Here is a 26,516-nt window from a genome sequence, read left to right on the forward strand (position 1 = left end):
GTCCAGCACACGTAATTGTAGGTGTGTTCCAGTGCCAGCAGCTGCTTCAGCTGTCCCAGTCCTACATGGCTGGTAGAATGCTGGCAGAATTGGACCTGCTGTCACCATGGAATTTAGAGGCTTTTCCTCTTCCCTAATCCACTGCAGGAAAGGAGTAACTCTCCATCCAATGTCCCTGCAAGGTTGAATGTGCTCCCTCCTGATCCCCACCTATGACTCCAAATGTGCAACAGTCTGCTTCCATTGCCAGCAATCAGTGGCTGACTATAATGTGGCACGTTCATTTTGTGCAAGAATGGAATCTGGCTTGTCTACCTGATAACAACCTGTTCCATTGCTTTTGGCTGAATGGGAGAAGAGTGGAGGAAAGGCCATTGCTGCATTTAGATGTGATGAGACCGGTTCAGATAGTTCCAAGGAGCTGATTTCACTCCTCTCCCTTATGTTTTGTGCATCCTACGGGAAAATATCAAGCACACTCCTCCAAAACAGGAGATGAAGACACTTGTGCCCATTTTCCAGAAAAAGAAAATTAATCTGAATCGATACAATTTGAAGCCTCAGCTTGAAGAGCCCTGAACAAGAGATAAGAGAAAAATCTAAAACTGGTATTGTAGAGGAGTGTGAAAAATGTCAGAACTTGATCTAAGAGTACTGATATAATCAAAAATCAGGAGAATTAATCCAGGAAGTACACGGCAATTTAGCCAAAGCCTGTACAAAAATACCATCTCAGCTGTACTCTGCTGTAATGGGAGGTGCAGGTAACTGAAGAAAGGGCAGTAACACAGCCTCTGCTTTTTTACTCCAGTACAAGTAGATAAAGAACACATTCCCAGTAATAGCAATTAGCAATAGCAATGCACTTTAAGAACATACGAAAATATTTGCATTTATTCAGAATGTGCACATGCAAGCATCTTAAAATTCTTATAAATTGTGCATCTCATCTGAAATTACAAGAAATTGTCTAGGTTTTTGCACTCAACTGGGTATTTTTAATTGTACAAAATTTAGAGAGATTATTTGCAGGATTCAGAAGCACTTATAAACTTATACAAGGTAGGCCCTTTGTTCTTGCAAATGTATTCTGATTTTATATATATTTATGCACACACACACACATATATATATATAGACCAAAAATATTCCCAACTGTTTCAAGTTCAACAAGTTAAAAAGGCAGAGTTAGTAAATTTGATGGAAAATAAGCAGTGTGATGCTCATTTATAAGCAGAAAAACAAAACCAGAAAAATTAAGCAGTGTGCAAATGCAGATACAGCAAATTAGTGACCAAATCAAGATTTCATTGAAGTGTCTCTTACTTCAAAGCAAATGCTTTGAAGGCTTCCCACATGTAAAGTTCAGAAGAAATTGATAAGCAGAATGAAAGACACTGGAACTGGAGTTTAGCTGAGCTAACAGTTGTGCTTTAGTAATTACAAGTGATCAGCACACAGAGTCCAAGGGGTCTAGCTGGAACTCACAGCAGAATACTCAGCACCAAGTCAGGACCAAATTTAATGGACATAATGAGCCATTATCATCACATCCAGGAGCATGGTACATTTTCTTTGATTATTTCCACAGACTATCCAAAACTCAAGTCCACTTAGCTTGTGAAGTCTGATGAGAGCACAGCCTGAGGTAATACAGACACAAAAACAACTCATAAAAGATTAGGTCAGCTTGATTTAACAAGGAAAAATAAAGTAGAACCACACTGGAAAAAAAGACTGTGGGTTTTTGGGAAGGGAAGGATTGAGCTTATTTTGTTGGTTTGGGGTTTTTTATTTTTTGTTTGTTTCTCAAGGCAAAACAGCATAATCACAGATTTGGATAAAAACACTGTCTGGCTTTTTTACGGGTTCTGGGAAGAACCACCACTGCTCCATAAAAGCAGAATCAGACAGCATGACAGAAACACATTCAGAAAGCCTTTTTAATGGGTTTTTTATATGACTGGAAAATATTTGTTCCTATACCTTGAAACATACTAAACTCTACTTCAAAATCAAAAACAAGACTGGATTTTCAAATAATCAAAATTAAATGGTTACTTCAAATCCATATTATAAATTCTGGGGTAACCAGAATCAGTAGGGAGCCTGTTCCCCATGAGAGATTGTCTCTTGTATTTACCAAACACAGATATCTCTATCATTGAAAACAAAAGAGAAATCCCTCGGTTCAATTAACTCTCCAGCTTCAACAAAAGTACATTGCAGTAGAATCTTTTTTTAAAGGAATAATTTATCAGAATTCTCTTTAATGCTTTTTTATAACATTGAAATACCTCAGAAAAGAGGATGAAAAATTCAATTGTGTAGAGCTGATCAGAGGAACAAAAATCCATTCTGAATGAAGGTAAGCTGATTAACTTTTTTTATAAAAATCAATGCATTTGATACTGCAAAGAACAAAGAATTTGTAAGAAAACTAGAAATGAACTTATTTTAAAAGCAAATTGCTAACTAAAAGTACACAGACTCTGTTACTACATTTTCGATATTGTTATAGCAGTTTAAATGTGTTCCCTAAATCTCAGAAGTGCAAAGATGACTCTCTGGATAAGGAAAATGTTGGCAATGTTTAAAAAGTGGGCACCAGTATTTGCTGGGTAAGTTCCATTAATAGTTTTTTATGATATGCTATATTTGGGAAAAAGGTAAGAACTCTAACTTCTATCTTCAAAAATGGATCTGAGCATTTGTAACAACTGCAAATGAATTCTGAAATCTGTATACATGTCACAGAGCCATCTAAGCCACACTTGACAAATACTGCCTTGTATCATGGGGACTCCAACATTATTCCAGTTTAAGTAATGTTGAAAAATAGCTAACTTCCAAGTTACTAATCTTAATGCACTCTTAATTGCAGGCAGCAGACAAAAGAATTATTTTTATCTAGCTGTATTTTTTATGTCATGGGGATAGTTGCATAGGAATAAAAACAGGCATATGAACTCTCTCTTTACTGATTGCTACTCATAGCCTAATGGCCAGCAGATCCCAAAACAGCCTAATAAAATGCATTTTGGGATAAGACAGGAACACTCATAGGACACTGAAGAGCCTTCAGTCTCAAAAACTCTTACAAACTATATTCCAGAGGATTACTACCACTGTGTAAATAAAATCAAAGTCTGCTGATGAACTATCAGATCCTGAAACCTTTAAAACACATTTTCATGCGTATAGGAACTGCCAGTAACCAGCATGGCTATTTGATACCTTGGAGCTTTTCCTTTGAAACTAAAAATCTCATGGTTACAGGTTCTTTCCACTCCACAGTATTGTCCTGCTGTATTTTCACAGAGAAAACCTCGATTTTCAGTGAAATGTAGAAAGCAAATGAGAAATTAGTTAGAACCACAAAAATATGAACCCATTTGTCTGTCCACCCATTTCTTCTTTGCAACTTCTACACACCACAGGCCAGATACAAATTCAGCAAATGCCCTGGCTGAACAGTTCTAGGGCAGGGACTTCTGGTAAGATCCCCATCCTTGTGCAGCTGCAGAAGGAATCAATGAAAGACAGCTGAAGCACAACACAGCAAATCTAATGAGCAAATGTAAGACTGGAGCAATGGACTTTTACACTCAGCCCACTTCTATGTCAAGCCTTCCTGTGAATTTAGTCAACATTCTCTATATCAATTTGATTTTTTCTGTGAAAGATTTTCAATAGCACTTCAGTGATTTAGAAGCACAAGTCCTATTACACCTCACGAGGATGTGAGCTCTCAATCTCCAGGGTGATTTAAAAAAAATCTCACTCTACCTGCAAAATGGAAAAACAATCATTGCTTTCTGCCCTCTAACTACGCTGATACAAGGGCTAAAAGAATATTCAGCACTGCCCCTGCGTGAACTCCTCACTTCTGCCAGACTCCAGAGGCTAATATAACCTTATCATGACTTCAGGTCAAAAGATTGAGTCTAATGGACCAATGGAAGGAATTAATTTCAGAGCTCAGGACCTTTAATTGAGAACAGATGGTGCCTAGTCCCTATAAATTTAAAGTCTGGGGCCTGTTAACAAAAGCATCTAATCTCATCTCAATTGCCATAAGCAGCCAGGATCCAGCAATATTGAGTTTACAAAACAATATAACAATCTCCTAGAACTCTACTGAAAGCAAACAAGCAGCAAGGGCAGTTAATGAATAAGACGTCATATGTTCTCTGCAGCTAAAGTAGTTAAGGGAAGGAGCAGCAGAATTCCCCACTGAGTGCAGCTTTTAAGCAATTTCAAATAAATCTCCTTACAGAACATACAGCAATCACGCAATGAAGAACTTAGCAGCTTGAACAATCCTAGTTCCATCTACATGGAAGGAGACTGGACACTATCTCCATATTCTTCCAAAGTCATTTTGACACAGGTATCTTGTAAACCTTGAATATTCAAAAGAAATTCAAAGATTATAAAATACCTTGATAAATTCAATATTCATCTTCAACAGCAGGAAGAAAAGAATTCTGAAACCTTCTCAAAGAAGTAAATTTTGCCTCAAAGTATCTTAGACTTCTCACTTAAGCTATTTTTCTTCAAACTGCACAAGTGACCAACACAGTTCAGTGAATCTCACTGCAAAAAGAAATTCAAGTTTTTGTTTTGAGAAACAAAACAACCTAAATTCTTTAGACTGCCTGCCACAGGTGCAGACTGAGACTCCATAGCATTAGTCATCAGCACTTATCCAAAGCAATTTATTTGTAACTTTAAAGTCCTTTATAGAAATATTACATTAATAAAACCCCAGTGACTGGGGGGGGGGAGGAAGGAAAATCAATCTCTCCAGCATACAGAAATTCAGTGGCAGATGTGAAATACCAGAATAACTTTCCCTTGCCCATGCTCATGACAGCACAGGTATTGTGAAAATGCTTCAAAGTTTCTAGGTCATTTAAAGAAGAAACAACTGGCCCTCAGCCCTGTATGTTTACTCTAAGAAGACTACATGTATGACAAAACCCTGGGTAAGAAAAGGTGCTGCAAGGTTGACTATGTATGCATATATATGGCTATATACACACATTTATGAATCTATTTCACCAGAAGGACAAAAGCAACCATTAAATAGTCAACTAGAAAAACAGCCTGTGGTCTGTCTCTACTCTGTCGTGGCCTGGCAATCCAGAACCTGGGTTTCCCAGATCAGTAGCTTCTTTTTCTATTGTGGATACTGCACTAGAGATGGAACTGCTCACATTTTGTCTCAGATGTACCTAGACAGCAGCCACAGTACCCCAGGGAGGGACTGGCCAGCAGCAGAATGGATCTGGCACAGCAGCTGCAGAGAATCATCAAACTCTGAGAAAACTATTATCTATTATTGATGTTATCGCAGCAGTTATGAGATATACACACCTACTGAACATTTCCATATTTGTAATTTAATCCATAATGAATTTACATTGTTCATTCTTCCTAACTGGATGCTCTGGGTTCATAATTGTAAAATCTAAAAAAAAAAAAAAAGAACAAAGAACAAAAACCAAAGTAGGCTAATAATAAGAACTTTGCAAATTTCCATGTATTATACAGAAACCTGGACTAAACCACAATGGTATCAAAGGCATTTCCACTGAAAGATTTTTAAAGTGGAGTGCAAAAAAGCCCAACAGTTATTATTCCTGGTTTCAATGATCTAAAACCACATTTCTTCTCTACAACATACAGGTGAAAACAATAGATAGCTAAACACCTGACATAATTTAGGAAGAAAAGGGTATACTGAATGAGAGGGAGGGTGTGGAATAAAAATGAAACCCACAGCTTCTTAGCAAGCATTTCTTTCCTGAGATTTGAGACTTCATTCTCTTCTTACCTTAAATGAAGAAAAAAAAAAAGCTTAAATTTTGCCAACAGATCAGGCAGCATGTTATCGAGACCCAGAACAGTTCTGGCTTAAAACTTAATTTTATACTGAATTCTCATCTGTGTCAAAGAAAAAAACCTTTATCCAAAAAAATCAAAGTAAGCCATTACATGGTTTTAATAGGAGTTAAAGAACTATCTATTCCAAAAGCCTTTGCAACTTTTTGTAAAAAAAAAAAACAAAACTTTACAAATTTTCTCCAGCTGTTATTTGACCGGCATACAAATGCTGTTACCTATAATTATTATTGATACTCTTACAATTGCACAGCTTCTATTTACTTTAAAATTGAAATCATTATTAGATTATTTCTCAATATGACCTATTTTTTTTATACAAATGCAATTAAAATCTTAGTTCAGATCAAAATTAGACTAAGCTTAAAAAACACCTTTAAAACAACTGAATATGAATAATCCTACTTTTTATATAGGATCACTATTATTTAGACTTTATCTCTGCCATTCAGTTGGTTTTAGCTGATGAATATATAAATATCTGTGTGTGTATATACACCCCCGCCCTTGTATTGACATACCTGTACAGGAACTTATGGAAGCAGTAGTTGAGGAACTTGCTTTCTAATGATAACCAAGTAATCTCACAGCTTTGACAGATTTTTTCTTTTCCTTCTTTTTATTTCAGTAATAATTACATCGATAAGCCTGATTCAGCAAATTTGCTGCTCTCTAATTCATTAATTAAAACAATTTACTGCTACCACTGTGATTTTTCAAGGACATCAAAACCACATTCCAAATCAAAACAGCAGATCATCAGTTCACAGATGTGCAAAGCATATATTACTCTTATGGAAACCTCACATATAAAGCCTTGCAGATCCAGAAGAACACATATGGTTTAGAGGAAATGAAGGGCAATATTTTTATATTAAAATTAAAACGAGGAAAAAAAAGTCTATGAAAAGTTAGCCATTTCCAGTTAGAAGAGAAAAACAAAATATAAATATTACTATTATATCAAATTGCAGAGCAACATTTTTCTAGCCTTAATTTTATTAACATACTTCCTGCTGACTAATTTTTGGACACTTGACTCACAAAAATCAAAACCAGAAAGGAAGTGAAGAATTTCTATTGTGCTGCACCCACTTTGTCAGAGACTGACAGCAACTACAGCAGCATGTTTTGGAAAATACATTAGATGATTAAATATCTACATGGTCCCCAGCAGTCTATTGCTCTGAGTTACTTAGGAATGCCAATGTCTGAGCTAACTTCAACTTTTTGCTATTTGCACTGCTTGCTTCTGGTCCTTTTTGCCATGTGTGGCCTTTGTAACAGCTGCAGTATCTAGACAGCACACACTGGGGGCAACAGGCTGAGCTCTCTCCCAATCTCTTCTAGTGTCTTGTATTTCAAATCTCTGGTTTTGCTTGTTAACCTCGCTCTAGCCCTCCAGCTGGCTGGCATTGGCCTCAGAATGTAGCCCCAAACCAGTCGTGGAGACACCACTTCTGTCCTAGCACTGCTCTGAGTGCAGCAGCCAGATTATTTCAGTAGTACTGTGTATGTGTACAAAGACACATTACAAATTTGTGGAAGAAACCCTCACATACCACAGCAAACACCACCACCCAATGATCACTGTGACCCTGAGGTGATGCCTACCCAGGAGGAAACAGAAATGTTTCCTGGACATGTAGGATGGGGCTGGGGAAGCCAAAGCTCAATGACAATTGAGAAGCCCTTACTCTGCAGAGGAAGTGGGAGCTGTAAAGCACCACTTCTGCAAGCTGGGCATACACAAATCCAGGGGCCAAGACCTGCAGCATCCACTGGTGCTGGCAGAGATGACCAATGTCATTGGAAGGCCACTGTCTGATTCCTTGAAATGTAATGGCAATGAGGGAAAGCTCCTGATGACTCCTTAGAAGAAGAAGGTCATGTTATCTTCAAGATGGGCACAGAATATATGAGGAAGCAGAGGCAGCAGCCTCACCCCGGTCTCCCAGAGAAGATGATAGAATAAATACTGCTGGAGTTATCCTTCATATGCTGGGATAGGCTTGCAGGAAAAGAAAGTGAATGATAATAGCTAACATGTATTCACCAAAGGCAAATCATACCCACACAAGCTGCCTGCTTTCTACGAACAGCTAGGTGTCTCAGCAGACAAAGGGAAAGCAGCAGATACTGTTTTCCTTGACTTTAGCAAGGCTTTCAAAGTGGTACCCTGGGAGCCAGGCTGGAGAGAGATGGACTGAATGCGTGAGCTGCAAAGGACATTTTGTGGAAAACTGGTTGTATGAAGAGGCTGAAAGAGCAGTGTTCTGTAGTGCAAAGAGCAACTCTTGGTCAACACATCAGGAGCTAATACTGGAATGATCTTTTTATGTACTGCATTTAACATCTTGAGAATGAGTAAGATGGAATGTGCCCTTAGCAAGTTTGTGGACGAGACCAAGCTGGAAAGATTGATCAGCACACTGCAGGGCAGGATTGCCTTTTGAAGGGATCTCAACAGGCTGTAAGAAGTGGCTGAAAGAAACCTCATGAATTCCAAAGGCAGAGTATCCACAGTAACAGTACTAGCTGGGAGCCCACTGGAAAGCAGCTTTGTAGTGAAGGAGCTGGGCAGTCAATGTGGACAAGTTCAGCAGTGTGCCCTTTCAACAATAAGCCTAACCACATACTGGGCTGCATTCAGAAGAACGGAGCCAGCATACCCTGGGAAGTGATTAGTGCCTTTTATTCAGCATTTGAAGGCCACATCTAGATGACAATATTCTGTTTGGGGCTTGCCAGTGCAACACTGATAAACTGGAATGAATTCAGTGAAGACTGCCCATGGTGACTGGAGTGCTGAAGCATACAAATTGAGGAGATGCTCAGTGAGCCTGAAAGGCAAAAGGTAGAAATCTAACTTTGGTCTTCCACTACCCAAAGCAATGGTCCCAACTGCAGCAAGGGAAACTCCCATTTGATATAACGGGGAAAAAATTCACAACAAAATTAGTTAAGCACCAGAACAGCACCCTGAGATGATGTAGAATGTCTCTTCTTCCTTGTTATGAAGCATAAACTTTTAACAGATTTTTTTTCTTAGGGTGCTTGCCATCTAACTGATTAGAAAGGTTTCTCCTCCTTTCTCTTTGCCCCTTCTGAAGTTGTTCTGTTTGTTTTTACCTTCCAGAACCATATCTAGTGGTTTCTCATGCATGAATCATAAAAAGCCCAAAACCTGTAGATACTCTATACATACAGGAAAAAAACTTATTTAACTAAGCAACCTCTAATCCTTTCTTTAAGAGTATTAGTATTAGCTCTGTGATCAGCTACTCAGGCAGCAAATGCTGAAAAAGAAAAACAACCAGAAGAAAACATATCAGCAATATAGTTTTCTTTCATTACTATGTAATAAATCAACTCCCTCTTTTTCTTAGTATTCATGTTTCTGCACAACTCTACTTTTTTACTGATTCAGTCTCAATTTTATTTGTATTTTCAGACCTCCCCAGGGTCCTCCTGAAACATCTTCGTAAGCTCTTCCTCTGAAATTTGACCTTCCTTCCTTTTTCTGCATGGTGTTTTTCCCCTTAAAATTCAGATTTTTGGAGAAATCCTGAGATATGACAGTTGGTCTTTAAACACCTCTTTTACCATTCCTTAACGTTAGAAAGATTTATAAACCTAAGAGCCAAGAGCAAATTCTCTGAGATTTTCTGCTTTGATTTGTTTTTCCTTGCAGATCCCAATTCTTATTTCATTTATGTCAGTTCTTGCTAAACCTACAGTTCCTGCAGATCAGAAAATTTATCCAAGTGTTGCCAAAGAGCCTCATCCCCTGGCCTGATAGTCTACACCAGACTCCATCATAGTTAAGATGGTCCTTTGGAATCTAAGGCCTTTCCTTAACAGCAAGTTCAGTGGCACTCAGATCTGTGAAACCCAGGAGATCACACAAAATTACTGCAAAAAGGTCAGTCCAGCTACCACTAGCCAAAGGAATTGTGAATCTGAATTTCACTTGCATTAAGAATTAGATTATTAACTGAAATATATCCACAGGACTACTATCATAATAGAATCTGAAAACTGGCATAACTATCAAAAACTTATAGTATTTCAGAAAACCAGAAAATTACTTTTGTTTATGGATTTCTGCTACATGTCTCCGTAACCAAAGAAAAATTTGTATGCCTGTTAAATATTAAATATTATTTCAGAGTTGACTTCTGTTAAAAATAAAACAGATTGATTTCCTGGTAATGAAATTTTTTGGCAGCAAAGCAAGATTTAAGGCATATTGGCATGCTTAATGAGGAGCAGACAATTGCTAGATGGAAATCTGTGGGAAAAAGTGAAGAAATTGTAATTGGTGGTATAGCAGTAAGATGAGGATGAATTCACCAGCTATGTGGCTGGTTTTGATCAGTAGGCTCAGCATTTGGCTAGCAGGTGCAGCTACTATTCAATAGGGTCCATTTAAATCAAGTTTTGTGCCTTAGCACAAAGAAAGATGTTTAATGGGTGAAAGCATGTGACACTACTTCCTGAATTATGTGGATTATTTAATATTGCAGAGTTCAATTATATGCTATGGATGAACTGGGTTAGAGACAACAGATTAAAATGTCTTGGCAAGTATCTTACCAATGTATTTCTTGGGTTTCAGAGATCTGAATGCCAGTAAATTCATCATTCTGGAAGGACAAGACAGTATTAGATTTACAAGAATGTTGTCTTCAGAAACTGTCTGAAGTTGGAGAGGAAGCAAGTAGGTGCCCATGCAGTTAATAAAGTGATATTTTCTCCTATAGGAGCCCTCAGCAATAAACAATCTACCAGCAATATCTACTTTTCTGTATCCATGAAAAATTGGTCTAAGTTTCAAATCATTTATCTAACCAATTCAGAATGACTGCCTGAGGCCATGAACTTGACTCCCTCTTTCCCTTTATTCTTTTTATTTTGCTATATCCTGATCTCGCCTCTGGTTTTCTAATAAACACCAATCAGTGCAAAACTTTCACTAAACAACCCCCCCCCCCAAAAAAAAAAAAAAAAAAAGAAAGCCCACATTCTAATGCCATCAGAAGTACTTTCTGTGTGCCCAGGTAGTTTTTGTGGCAGTCAGCTACCAGGTATGCCTGTCTCTGGAGTGCCCCACCCTTTTTCAGAAGCACCATCACTACAGCTTTGGAAGGAGTAGAAGGTGACATGGACTTGACCAAAGACTTTGGTCTTATATGAATGACTTAAGTCAGAATCAATGCCTGGCTTTCAGGCCAGCATACCAAAAGCACAAAGAAAAGCAGTTATATAATTTTACAGGGAGGAATAAATAAATAAATTTAAAAAAAAAAAAAAGGTGCTGCACTACTTCTGGAATAACTTGCTCAATTAACTTTCGTGTTTTGCTTTTTAACCTTCTGATGTCTCATTAAGTCAGGGATTGCAGTTTAATGGGTTTAAAAAATAATTTAAATATAGAAGTGGATTCTAAGATACCTCAAAAATATATTGACCCTTTAAGCAAATGGGCCATTTGAAGCCTAACTACCACTTCGAGCTCATACTCTCCTGGAATATTTATCCAGTTTAAAAGACAAGCTTTAGTAATCTTAGAACAGCTTAACAACATAAAATTACTGGCAAGCTTGTAAGAGACAGCCTGCTTGTATTTCAAAGCAACAGCTCCTAGAACAATTACCAACATAAATTTCTTGATGCAGCATTTATGAAATAACTTGCAATGAGAATAGAGAAGAAAGCCTGAAAAAGCATGTGCATGCTCAGTGTGCGCCAACTGATACATCACACTGTATGTGACACTGGTTGGTTGCCCAGATCAGCAGATGCAGGCCCTCCTTCAGGCAGGCTGACATGACAAATCTTTCAGAATATGATGCCAAGAGTCATACATGGAACTTGAATGAAGTCAAAGAAAAATATTTCTTTTCAGAATTATTTACTGAGCGATATCGTAAAACACCCTTTGATGTGAGTCTACATCTATTAACCCTATGCTTGGTATGTGTTTTGTTTTGTTTTTTAAATCTGCTGGCAGTCACAGTATATTCTTAGTGTATTTAAAATTTTCCAACTTGATAATGTGCAATGTTATTTGTTTAAAGAAACCACTAAACCTTCCAAGATGATTTAAAACTTTAAGTCCCTTTTGCAGGATTTTAGAAACATCCTATTAAGACTTTGACAAATAAAAGGTTAGTATTTTCAACAAACTATTTCTTCTTGCTTATTGTAATTATGCAGCAGAATTGTGAGTTTTGCCTTCCTGAGGGATATGCAATCCACAGCTATTTCAGAAGAGCAAGTACGTAACAGTTGCAAGGAAGGAAAGGAAATGCTATTTTGATGCCGAGCTTCTCTTCCTGCCTAATTGGCAAGAAAGAAAAACCCAAGTCCAATCAGCAAATTGTTAATCCTGAGATCATGAACTCGTATGATGAGTCAAAGTTCTCATCAACTTCACAAGTCCCATTAACTCCAGTAAGGCCTGATGATGGCAATGGACTATTTAAACAGGAGTTTCACTGGGTGAACAGTGGGATTGCTGAAACACTGAGGCCTTTAGGTGAGGGAAGTATGATCTGGTGGTGTTGTGCTTTGCTTATCATCACCAGCTGCTCCTTTTTCTCCTTTCTTACCTTAGAGGCAAACATGCTGCATAGAAATGCATTTACCTGTGAAACAATTCCATCAAAGTGCAGTCAGGAATCTTTCCCACACAGCAGAGGGAGATGCAGCACAGAGGACTTGTAACTCTCACTTTGGTTTCAAAGCCTTATCAGATTTGTCAGATTTCAACAGTATACTGGCACAGCTGTTAACTTTGGGCCATAAATTAACAAAACTTGCACCTGCAGTTTAGTGCTTTGATTAGAGCACCTGTGCCTGCCAGGGCGATACCGTTTCCCTGGCTTTAAATTGTATTTTCTGTTCTATTGTGAGCATTAAATGTACTGAACTCCAATGATGTGTATAAAGAAATTTCTCAGCCAAGTCTTCCATGTTCAGTGGAAACAAAAATTAAGAGAAAAAAAATACCAAAGAAGATTAAGCTTTTCACCCTTTTAACATCTCCACTGAAACATCTTGGTCCAAGCTATAGATGTTTCATAACCCTAGGGAACTCTCAAGCCATCAAAATTTCATTAGCTTCACAGCAGTCCCAGTACATTCTTAAATTGGACTGCTGGCCTTCCTATTAATAAATAAATCAACTGTAATCCTTTTTAGTGGCTAAACTTTTCGTTGAAGTTGTATCAAACACCAGATATTCCTTCCATCATTTTAACCACTGCAGAATAATGTATTTTTTAACATATTCACAGCCTTCTCACACATGTAAAAACAAAACACTCTAACTTTCAGCTGATGGAGGATGTTTTGGCATATTGTAATCAGATAATTTCCTTTTCAAAAATTTGTAAGTATAAATTTGTTACAAAGCATACCAAAACAATGGTACCTCTGAAGCAGTCACCTCTTTAGCAATGTAAAGATATGACTCCCTATGGAAATAGTGTGTGCATGCATGTATACATAAAAATGTATTTTCAAGAGCAATTACCAAGGGTTTTACAAGAGGGTCAAGAGAATTTGTTTCACCAGAGACCTTTCAAAATCACAGGACTGCTCAACAACTTATTCTAGATTGTTCTGCAGCTGAAATACCAATAAGCTTTATCCCACAGAAACTCCACTGCCAAAAGGTGGTAGGCAAGTACTTCTGTCTTCCTCTTTCAGAACATGCCTCGGACTCAAATTTTCCAAGCGTAACACAAGACACCTGTGAACACTGAGAGCTGCTCAGGTACCATGTAGCATTATATCCAACAAAAAAGGAGGGTCCCATTTGAGACAGTGGTTTTGCACAGGTATCTTCATGTAGAAACAGCCACCAGCAGAAAAATAAGTATGAATAACAGCAATTTATGGCTTTGGTTTTGCTTTCGCAAACTGAAGTTAAAATAATAAACAGAAAGGACTAAACTTTATTGCTTGTATTTTAAAAAAAAAGTGCATTATTTTTTTAAGCATTTCCATACATACATACCTACATAGCTGTTTCCCACCATGTGTTACAGTCATTGCTGGAGGATAGCAATAAAATTGCTCTAATTTTTGTACAGCCGAGCAGACAGGTTTAATAAATTAATAAAATGACATGTAGACATGCAGGCAATAGCCATCACTAATTTTCATTGTTACTTATTTTTCTTTATTCCGCTTTTGAATTTTTCACATAGAAAGTCATGAAGTTAATAGAAGAATTATTTTAATTCTAGCAAAGATGAAAATCTTCTGCAAATAAAAGTTGATTGGTACAGTTAGCATTTAACACCACATTAGATTCTGTTCACAACCTCAAGAGGAGGTAAAAAAAAAACTTTGAAAAGGTTTAAAAATGAATCAGTCAATTGTATTAACCTATTTTCATTTTAACTCTAAGACTTAATATACAATGGTCATACTCCACATCCTACAAAGCTGCTAAGATTTTTGTTGCAGATTTTAATTGCACAGTAATCCAGTCCCCCAGGCACATCAAAGGCCACATGTCCCTTTTCACCACAATTCCGACTGCTCTCATCAGCTAAGAAGTTTAAAGCACAATCAAATTTCTTTTTCAATCACATGAGCCCTGTTAATAAGCTATTCTTTGAGTTCACTCATCCATTCTAAGATTCTGCAACTTCTCCAAGATGTCTTGAAGAACAGTTTACAATGAAACTTTTGAATGCGAGCTAGCCTGGGGAGCAACTTTATCACCACTTAGCTGTTCCCCAGAGGGTAACAGGTGACATGGCCTGAGATAATACACAACTAATCTTTTTTTGTGGTCAAACTCTTTCAAAATCACAGCTAAAGCACCATACCCAAACATTGTATTAGTTAGGACTGATATTGAATATTGACTTTAATGGGAAGAAGAGAGGAAAAAAAACCAGAGAAGGTAAAAAAAAAAAGAGCAGGTAAATAACTCAAGGCCATTCCTTTAATGATTTAAAATACTGAGTGTCAGCCAAAACAGCAAATAAACATTCATTTATATATGGGCATATGCACAAGAACTTACCATTTTCACTGTCGGACTTGTTTTCGTGTTCGGTATCAGTCAGAGTGAGGGCTGAGTTGGAACGGCTCGACAGACAGGAACTGCGCCCTGATTTGACCCCCCTGCCCCAAAGTCTCATGGCATGCTCTGGAGACATCACTCCTTCATTTTCAGTATCAGCATCTGACCCTGCACTGATAGAGTAACCTCTGTGGGGGAGCCCCATTTCCGCACAAAATGCCAGTCCTCGACGAGCTGCTGGTTCACAAACTCCTAACTGCCTTAGGGTAAAATTCTGTCCTGATTAGGGGAAAAAAAGATAACAAAAGATGAGAAATTTTTAATTATTTTATTTTAAAAAGAATTTTAAAGTAAAAAAACTCTTCATGTGCATAATTGTCTCAGACATCACATCAGGTGTTTTGTCAAAACTCCACCTGTATTACAATCAAGTGGATTCTTTTGTCTCCAGCTCTTCTCAGCAGAATTAGTCAACTGCTTAAACGCATCAAAAGTGATCCTGGCTAGCAAATAAACAAAACAGAAACTCATAACAAAGAAAAGCCAATTCAGTACATGAAAATATTTTTTTAAAAATTATAGATTTTTCCTTATTTTCAAAGAAAAGTTATTTTTCCAAGCATTAAAGCACTTAACAAGGTATTTGTAAGAATTTTTACTTGGTTGGTTTTGGGGAGAGTGTTTTGTTTGGCCTTGTTAGAGGCCAAAGCAAGAGGCTATTTTCACCATACAAATGTCACCCAACATGGTAATGGAAAAGTTGAACAGGAACAAAATTCACCTGGTTTTTATTTGATTTCTCTGCCCTACTTTAATACACAAATACAAATAAACAGAAACGTGGCCACCTGTTACCTGCAAGTATTACAATAAAATTGTTATTTTTTGTGTCCTTGTATTTTGAGAAGCATTTCACACTTTTACTGCTGAAGCAGAGTCTGTGCATTTTAACAGACTTTTAGCCTGTTTTGGGGCAGAGCAGGAGACATAAGTGAATCCCAATGATTGTATTAATAAATTAGGTGCAATAAACTTGTGACACTTCAATAACTTAGAGTGTCTAAATTATGCGACACTCAAAAATGACTGCCTTTTTAATGGCTGTGTCTTCATCCCACTTTTATGTCTGTAGATTTAAGACATTTTATGATCTATAGACACTTGGCAAGCTCCTTTGCATACCTATATCTATAATACTTTTCCACCCTAGCCCACAATTATTTCACAGCTCTGAGAACAAATTAGGACACACATTCAATTTTTGAATCTGACAGGCATCCTACTTTCTCCCCAATTAGTCATTTAGCATAAAAACACACTAGCAAGATAATTAAAGTTTATAATATGTCAAGAACAGAATTCTATACATGAGAAAGAAATAGAATTGCAAAAGTATGAATACAGAAGTGGAAATAATTCCTGACATATTAAGAGTTAATGCAATGGTCATTGACTTTTTTAAAGTGATCTGGTTAATTACTTTATTCCTGCAGTCACCCGAAGCTGTTGCTGCAAGTTTCTTCACAGTCAGAACCATAAATGAATTCTGACAATGACTTTCATAAATAATGAAAATCAATTACTACAATTAGGTACAAATCAAACTACTTATTATGCAGCTGTGAATAGACACTTGAATGAAAATATAGCTGGGAAGGTAAATATAAAGGAGCAAGCATATTTATGACTATGTCTGAACAGTGTCAAGGGTATAAGAAAGGGGATTATCATGCACACTGATAGTATCTTGTAATTTTTTAAAGCTGTCATGCCATGTGACTTCCTGGGTTTTATTGAGAGCCGAAACTAATCAGTAAAGGAAACAGGCCAAACAAACCGCCCAGTGGTAATAGGGTCAGAGCTGAACGGAGTAAAGTGTCTAAAATGCTTATTATTTTGCATTTTTGTAGATATATGCTAAGGGTGACAGTTTAGAACACTGGTTCATTGGTACATTAGTATGTGAATCTACATTTTCAAAGAGCTGCCTAAAATCAGATCCAAATACAGAAGAAGCCTCTGTGCACATGTATGTGTATACAGGTGTCTCTACACACACGGAGTAGATAAGGTGTAAACATGGTTGCACATGCAACACCTTATTTATTCTAAAAAGAGCATTTTGAGAAGCAAAATGGAGAGGAAACAGGTATTCTGACCAAAGACAAGGTTACTGGAGTCAGTAACAAAACTGCTGCTGACTTCAATGGGACAAGGTCTTACAGCTCGTGGTGCTGAGGTGAAGGCAAGGAAGGATGCAGACAGACACAGCCACTGCCCCCTGAGCCAGTCAGAGCAGCTGCAGCAGCAGGAGAGCATCACACCCTGCAGCTCCCCCAGCAGCCTGCTGCACACAGCCCCTGCTCCCCCCACTGTAAAAACGCCCCTGCACTCAAAACGCCCCTGCACTCAGGCACAGCAATTTGGAAAAACTGTTACACACACACTTCTTCTTTCGTCATAAGCACCTAAGTGAAACCTGAGGCATTCCAGAACATCTTCAGGAGCTTCACAGGAGAAGCATAACATACCACCTACCATCTAGTTGGTGTCAAGCATAACATACCACCTACCATCTAGTCATGGATTTTTAACTTGACATTTACAACGTCCTATCTCCACGTAAAATATCTTCTTTCCCCTTTCTTGTGAATCGTAAAAAACCTCCCAAAATGACACTGCGCAGCCAAAACAGAAAAGGGGGAAGGTTTGAATACTGCCCTCTCATTTCATTCAATATATTAGAGCTTTCCACTACACTCAGAAGTTTTACAACATAGCCCAGAAATGTTGTAACAGCTTTAGAATCATCAGGCTATATAATCTTCTGACCTAAAGCCTTCCTAAGAGCTTCACTAAGAGGATTGTAGTCCATGTAAGTTGCCTACACAAATGAAAAAACAAAACAAAACAGACCCCAAACAACCTGCAAAACCTAAACTGAGAAGTTGACATGGAAAAATAAAATATTTATTTCTGTAGAAATTCAAAAATTCAAATCCCAAAGGAAATCATACACGTGTGATAGAATTTTTTTTTATCGTCTTAAGGTTTCTGAACAATGAAAACAGGAAATCTTCCAGGATCCAGGGGAAGCTGAATACAGCTGAGATGCAGACCTAGAGGGTAGCAGACTAGTTGGGAGCTTTTACCTGATAATGGACAGCACCATGAAATCAAATTAAAAGCTGAAAAAGAGGTTGTATGAGCTCAGTGAGAAAAAAGAGCATGAAGTGAGGATGTTCTTCTTGTGTTCAGAGTTTCTAATTCATCTTTCCAGAATGATTTCCATGTGAGGGATTTACTCAATGGTTTCTTACACTTTAACATTTGCAATTTCTCCCACTGCCAGTAAGTGCCTCAAGAGTTCATAAAGACTTAAAAACAGCTTGGCCACTGTAATGAACCAATTCCTGAGGAAAAAAATGGAGGTACAGAATAAACAGGTACCATAATGCTTTGTGGGTTTCTTTCCTTTCCTTTAAAAAATGTGTGATTTGAAAATTAGAAAAAAAATTAAGCACAACATCTCAAGGAGACTTGTTCTGGAGACACTTTTGAAGCTTTTGGACTATTTGGGATGATATGTCATGAAGCTAATTTTTAAAAACTGACAATAATGTTGTTTACTACCACTCAACTATTAGATGCTGCATTTCTCCTGGGCAGGAATATATTTATGGGTATTGTGAAGATTGTTGACACCCTACATTTGTGCAGAAAAAAGCAAAACTAATTAATTAACAACTCTAAAATAACTTCCTGAAGCAGCTTGTGCTTTAGGAAGCACAAGCCTACCTGTTATGTTGCAACTTTAGGAAGCAATGCCTATCTGTTATGTTGCAGCTTTCTGTGTAAGCAATCATCCACATAGGATTGGTGCACCTCCTTAACTACATCACTTATAAAAAAAAAGGATTTTTTGCATACTTTCAATACATATAAGTCTATATATAGAATTATTATTATTACTAAAAGATAATGTGCATGTATATATTTCTCTGCCAAAATCACACAGGCTACATCATCTAGAAATGTGCCCTTTTTTTTTTCAGTTTAATCAAATACTGCTATAAGAAAGTTTGACATACACAGAAACTGTGTAGTTCTTTATAAAGCTGGAAGTTAAAAGCTGGAATTAAATGGAAACTTGCTGCAATTGTGCTACATTTGTCTCCCCATTCTATTTTGAGGAAGTCCTTCAAAGACCTCCATAATACTTAAGCTTCAATTTGGAAATGTTATCTGTGGAAATGGGTTTTTGAAGAGGACTACTAAACAAAAGAAAAGGTCCCATGGTTCTTCAGTTGTCAGTGTCTGCTTTAAGTTGGATCTATACTAAATATAAACACAGAGATATTATCTTAAAAACCATGAAAAGGAGAAAGAATCAAACAGAAGGAATGAATAAAAGTTGCCAAAAGAAAATTTGTCAGCATCTCCTTACTAATTCATTAACCACTGATAAATTGACAAGTCAGGTTTTAGCAACAATAGACCACAGGAAAAAAAACCCTGAAAAACCTCCAAAGCACCTGCCTAGTTAGCATAAAAATACACCCAACTCCCCTAGCTTTTAAACAGAGGAATTATACTGTGAGTGTCTTTGCTGACTTTGGTTTTGTCCTAACAGTTCGGACACAGTACCAAAAAGGCAGAGGTCCCAAACATACCCAAGTTCATACTTTAAATTCTGTTCAGTTTGGCTCTTGATAATGTTTAACACCATATCTGCCTCTCTGCATCATTCATTACTTGTCAGTCCCCTTTCTAATCTATTCTTCCTTTGTATTTTACCTTTTTCTACCTGCCTAGAACACATCTGAGGCACTGAAAAATCAAACACATTTCCATATAATTGCTGTGTGATGATGCATGACAAAATTACTTATACCAAACTTGGTAAAACTGTGAAACATCTAAAGATGTACAGATGCAAAACAATGATCATGGTCCTTTGGAGAGCCAAACTTCTCCCTTACATTTCCTTGATTTGCTACTTAATCCTAATTTTTCTTTTCAATTAAAAGTAGTTTCATTCCTTTAGAAAGCAAATGAGAAAAAAGATCTTTCTCTAGTTTTTCTTTTCTGTCTGTAGATTACTGCATACAAATACATCCTCAATAATAGAACATTTATTTTATAAGCTTATTGTATGAGCAGCACTGGTGTCAAAGTATTCCTGCAAGGACCGTACCATTTTTGCTACTCTGATATGGGAGAAGTACTTACTTCCTTTTTATTTCATATTGAGACACTATGTAGGGGATATATTCTCCTACTGAAGCTCTTTATGCAGAGCTCATACTTAGAATAAGGTCACTTGTAAGGAAATGTCCTGAAAGAAAGAACGTGGAAATAAATGTACAGTGAGATAACAAATTTGCTGAAAACGAAAAGATAAAGATTTTTTTTTTTTTAAATAGCAAAACAGATACCTTAGATGTTTTAGAAAACTCTGACTAGGGGTGTACAAACACTGTTTCCAGAATTCAGAATGTTAGGTGGGTAGAATGCAATTGCACAAAAGAGAGAATGACTAACAGATGTGATACATCCATTCTGTCATGCAAACTTCACAATATATTTAGTAAAAGGGAGTTTTCAAAGCTGTACGTGCAGAATTCTGTCCGCTAGGACGCAAGAAACCGCAGTGAACACTGACAAGTAATGAGCTTTGCCTACACTAACATTTCCTTTTTGATTTGGTGTAGTATTTTGTTGTTATTATTTCAGCCTAATTTTTGCTTTTGTGCAAATTATCTGTGAAATTTAAACCATCCTAATCCACTGTATCACATTTTCCTCCTCTTCTTAATTCCCGTGTTTTTCTTTTCACTCATCGCAACCATCTTCCTTGTCACCTTTTAATCTCTTTTGCTTGACCTTTCTGCTCTATTCACTTTTCCATCTTAACCTCCTTTTCTTGTCATTATCTGATTTAGAGTGGAGCTGTAAGATTCATATGAAAGACAGTTGCTTCTCTAATGTATCCAGTAAACTACATAATAACAAAGAATATTGAAATACATTAAATCTCATCAAATATGCATATAATTTTCAAATGCTCATTATTCTCAACAAATGTTAATCACAGTTCTCACATTCCTTATGGACTTTTAAAAGCATTTGGGGACATAAGTCATGGTCTTGGTGACTTCTGCAAAGGTTAGTGCCAGATACTGTGAATTCTCTGAGCTCTACTTATTGTGTTACTCTTGATAAAAGAGCTTGATGCAAGACTCAAACCCCAAGTCAATCACTGAGAAAAATTTACACATATATTTGCATATTTGCAGGAAATACAGTATTTCAAACTTGATACGTGTTTTTGTTACTACAGAATCACAAGGAAACACTAATTGAAATGATAGCCCGGGAAAGTTTTTCTTTTCAGATGTAGGGAAGAATTCATGTGTATGAAACACAGTCATCTTCTTGTCACTGGTCTACCAAATGATGCTCCAAACACACAGACTCTCCTGTGAAGTGTGGGAAACTCATAATTTTATTCCCTGTTAGGTTTGAGTTGGTGGGGGATCTACAGTCCTAATCCTCAGACTAGAATATAAGAAGCACTTCTTAAACCAGTGTAAGGATAAAAAGCTGCTCATCAAGCCCATCTGAAGTTACCAGAGAGTAAGATTAAAGCCAGCTGAAGATAATTTCACAACTGCACAATTCAAAGCTGCGAAGCAAACATGTTCCCCTAAATGAACTAATAATTTAAACATTATGACTCCAAATTTGGGGATTTTATATTAAAATCTAATTTTATTACTATGATTATACAATATACAAACTAAATTAAGAGAATCCAGCACAGCTGTTCCAATAATGGGCTGCAAGAGGTGAAAAAAAAAGGATTTGTGAATTTAGAAAAGAAATAGAACTCCATGAGTAGCAACAAACACATCTTGATCACGAGCAGAATGACAGTATAGACAGTTTAGGCATCTCTCTTAATCTTTGGATCCTGGGACCAAAACATCAACATTTGAGCTTCCATTTATTACAAAATAAGAATTACAAAAAGCCTAAATTTGATAGATGTGAAGAAAATATGACCCAAGGGTAAGCAGTGTAGAGATGATGGATATCCAGTCTGCAAGGAGCCTACAAAGACAGATCTGACAGGTATGAACTGCCACATTAGGGCCAGTACGGTGCTAATGACATGACATACAGCTTGAAACAGGAAAGGAAGGTGAGGCAGAGGGAGGCTGCATGAAGCACACAAACTGGAGCTTGGGTTTACTGCTATTCCTGCATACAGGGGGGTGAGAAAACTCTACCATTATTTATGCCTTTCCATGAGGGAAAAGCATATTTGCCACCACAAGTGACCAGGTGGACCAGACCCAGAGGGACATGTCTCTCAGCATGGTAGAAAATTCAATTATTTCTACAGGCTAGGAACTGGCACAAAGTAAAAAGTAAAAGCCCAATGTGCCTATTTGAAGCCACACATACATTTCAGTTTGTGGAATTTCATACAGAAGTATTCCACATGTATGGGAATTGACTCTTCAATGCATGGACAGAAAGGAGTGCTCAGACCACTGCTGTAGCTAAATGGAAGCAATAACACAGAATAGTGACCCAAAAGTTTCTGCAGAAATGAAAACCTCTTATTCTCTCTATCACTCACACTTCCCGTCACAATCCCTCATAAGGCTCTCCACTCTGTGAACCCCCATAATAAATGTGGTGTAGCAATATTTTAACTTAGATTTTCTAGCAAAACGTCCATTATGCTGAAGACATGAAAAGATTTACCACTAGCAATATTAGAAAAACAAAGCTTGGAGCAAATGTGCTCCCTTGGCTCTGCCATTTCCTCTTTTGGTTTTAATAAGCTCAGTAACACCAAGTACTGGCTCTCAAGCCCGTAAGTTGACACTTTACAAACTAATTTCAAAAAGCATCAAGGAACTTTCTGAGAAATTACCCCCATTTTACATCTCTGCTTCACTTTATGCATTTATTTGCCAGTGATGGAATAAGCAATCACTCATAGCTTGGCCTCCAGCCCTCACTCTCAGCCCTAAGCACTAAATCAACAGACAGGAGAGACAGGACTCTTCAGCTTCTTTTATTCCTCTCCCCATCCCATCTCTAACTGCACACTGCTCTAGCTTTATCCTCTCTGTAGATGTTAACATACTGAAGTCATCTTTTATAGCCATGCATGCCATCCATTCATCTCCCCAGTCCACCGTTTAGTTTTTATTATGAACAGAAGCAGCGCATACATCTCCGTATATGGGCTATGGAAAGGTATAAAAGCACTTACAGACCCTCTACATTATCTTCCTTTCCACGAGCCTGAAAATCCTTGTGAAGGCCTCTTGGTCACCTTATAAATCCTTAATCATTATGATCAAGAACTTAATTCTCCTATTTTGCAACTGGACTAGTTGAAGACAAGGTTTCTACTCTATGGACTTGCAGTGTCTGTGTAGAATAGAACTGCCTGAACAAGCGGTGTGCTGCCAATAACCAAGGCTGATTTCTCCCAGGAGAATCACAATTACCCTTTGTCTCTAGATCTGTACCTCATCTACAGGCCATGCCCCACAAGGGGCCAATTTCACCTCGATGAATACCTTAGAGCATGTGCATATCACTGAGCGTGAACTAAATATACTCCTAATCAAATAAAAGTGAAATGTTTTTCTTCATACCGCTTTGCAGCTAATAGAATAACTTTAAAAGTCAACATATCCTTATCACCTGGAACCTGAAAACCAATTAACTTCTTATTGTTGCTTTAAGAAGTTACTAGTATAACAATGAGAGATTATAATACTACTTAGCACTTACAGTGCTTTTCATCTTCAAAGCATTTTGCAAACATAAACTAATTAATCTTCCCCAAATGCCTGTGAGGTAGGTAGGTGTTATTATTCCTGTATTACACAAGGTAAAAAAGAAAAAAACACCTCTAGCAGAAGGTTATGTGCTTAGCTCAAGGCCACAAATTTATCCAGAGCATACTGGCACCGTATGCTGCTTACAGAAGTTACCCACTGAAATCAGGCAGACACTGCAGGTGGCCATGTTTCAGCATAACAAAAAAGGATCTGTCATGATGACAATCAGGACTCATCTTGCACTGCAGCCAGGAAGCATAAAACACCAATTCTAATATCTGCCTCAGATTTTGAGAGACACTGCTTGCTGTGTCACTGAATGGTAATTAATTTGCTCATTGGGGGATCACAAAGTCACTAATATATTATTTCTTACCTTCATATAAATACCTTGCAAAGCAAGCTGATGCACTTCTACTGAGAAGCACTTGCCTACCCAATAGGCAAAATGAGCTCATCAGTAAAGCCCAGGTAGTGGAAAGCCAAAATGTTCTTAGGTATCCTTCCACTGCTTCGGACAGGTAAAATTACTCAAGCCTTAGGTTTAAAAACATAATCATTTAAATCCTTTCATCCTACAGCTGACATTTACGGTGACTAAAAAGATTAAACATTGTGCTATCCAAATAATTCATTTTGGGCAGCTAGTATTTAAAGCAGTAGACTTTGGAGTCAAATTAGGATAATAGCTGCAATTAAGGTACCGGTTTCTAAGGTCTTAAAAATAGATCCTTGACAGTATTTAATATCTTATGTAATAAAATAAAATTGTCAAAGCGTGTATATCACTGTTTCAGGTGCCTCTTTTCCTGAATGGTGATATTTTTCTAGCACCTAAATCTAATTTTCATGGGAATAGCAGTTGAACAATAGCTGAGATATATATACACACTGTAACATACGGTGCATGGCTCTACTTTTTAGCACCCAGGAATGAGCTGTCCAGCACACTGTGAAGGAAAGGAATCCTTTTTCTTTACTGATTTGGTACATTTGCCCTCTCTTCTGGCAGCTTCAAGAAGGTACTAAGGGCATTTAATCTAATTTAGGCACTTAAGTATTCCAGAACAGTAAAGGTATAAAGCTATGCATAGGAATGGTTTCTCCAGCAAAACTGAAAGGGATAGAATGCAATTAAATTGATCTTGAGACTTGGCTGACAGTGAACTGTTCTGATTGATAAACACAATGAGGTCATTCTCATTGCCATCTAAGAAGACCAAATAACTTTACCCACAGTCTAAATCATATTTGACTCAAACTTCCAAAAAGTAAAAATTTAAAAAAACCTGCACTACCTCCTCGGGTCTTCTAATAGAAAAAGGTGTCCTACAACTCAGTTTTCCAATTTACACAGTTTGCAAACAGCGCTGTGAGGATTTTGTTAGAAAAGATGAACATGCAGAAACCTGCACTGAATTCTGCCAGCCTTGCTTGTGGGTCAGCCTCTGTTCCTGTGCAAAATCTCACTTACATGATACATGGATCTCTCTGTAGGACCACTACACTGTTCTGCAATTACAAAAGTCTTTGAAATAGAACAATAACTACTTGAGAGGTATTTAATAGCCCCCTCTTCCCTTTAACATGCATCCAATGGTAAATAAAACACAGTTTTTACATGCCTGCATTTTCTTACTAAATTAATACAAAGTGTTTCAGTTATTGTGAGTCCAGGTTTGATAAATGATCTTTTTCAATTATATGAATATTACTAATGTATGACTTCAATTTTTTTTTCCAAATGCAATTTTAAAAATACTCTTTACTTTCTGTATTTCTACCATCCTTCCCATCCACACTGTAGTCATGCCACACTTTCAGATATTTTTCCATAGCAGTCTCCTATGTACTATCACTTTATATCACTTCATACAGGAAGTGGTATAAAATTTCTAAACACAGGAACTTTTCTATGTACAACAGAGAAATTCAACTTCATACTGTCAGCTTTAATCTTGAATTGAGCAAGAGACTTGGGCATAAGGCAATACACAATCATAGAATCAGTCGCAGAATGGATTGGCTCGGAAAGGACCTTAAAAATCATCTGGTTTCAACTACAAGCATTTAGGTTGCTGAATTCAATTAGAGAAGTACATTTAAATCAAGAAGTGAAGGACACTTAAATCAGGCTGCTCTATGTAGCTGGATACTTCAAAGTATATGAAAACAGGTGTCATATTCTTCCCTAACACATAAACATAAACTATCGCATCACACCTTTAAAGCAAAGTCTTTCATGGAGCTTCAGCCATTGTCAAGCATGAGATTAGGTATCTTCTCAAAGTAATACAAAATCGAGTGTCTTTCTTGAAACCAACTTTAAGCAAAAAAGGCTCATGGCCTTCACTTACATGGCTCTCCTGGGAGGTTTATAAACAAAGAGAAAATAAATAACTAATTTAAAAGGTCTAAAAACAGTAGGCTAAATAATCCTCATCTAAAATTTTTAAAACAACACCAGTTTTGCAAGAGGTGAAGGGGCTGAAGAAAGAAAGGAGACTGCACTAGGTCTTATCTGTCATGAATGTTAACTGAAAGCATGTTGCCTAGATGTAGTTCCAATTGCCTAAAGCAGCTTACTTGCTCTTCTAGTTCTGTCAGTTGCTTTTCAAAAGTAACAAGATAGTCCCCAATTATAATAATTTCATGTTCAAATACTTTACAAGATGTTT

General features: G+C 37.2%; 1 protein-coding gene across 1 annotated transcript in view; it reads right to left on the bottom strand.

Annotated features, from left to right (window-relative positions):
- TENM3 (teneurin transmembrane protein 3) overlaps positions 1-26,516 on the bottom strand; it is a 347,191-nt gene that overhangs the window by 280,096 nt on the left and 40,579 nt on the right. Inside the window, exon 3 of the mRNA XM_084205259.1 lies at positions 14,963-15,241. Coding sequence (XP_084061385.1) covers positions 14,963-15,241 — 279 coding nt within the window. The remainder of the gene's footprint in view (positions 1-14,962; positions 15,242-26,516) is intronic.

The sequence above is a fragment of the Fringilla coelebs genome (assembly GCF_963513975.1).
Source record: "Fringilla coelebs genome assembly, chromosome: 4".
Classification (NCBI taxonomy): Eukaryota; Metazoa; Chordata; class Aves; order Passeriformes; family Fringillidae; genus Fringilla; species Fringilla coelebs.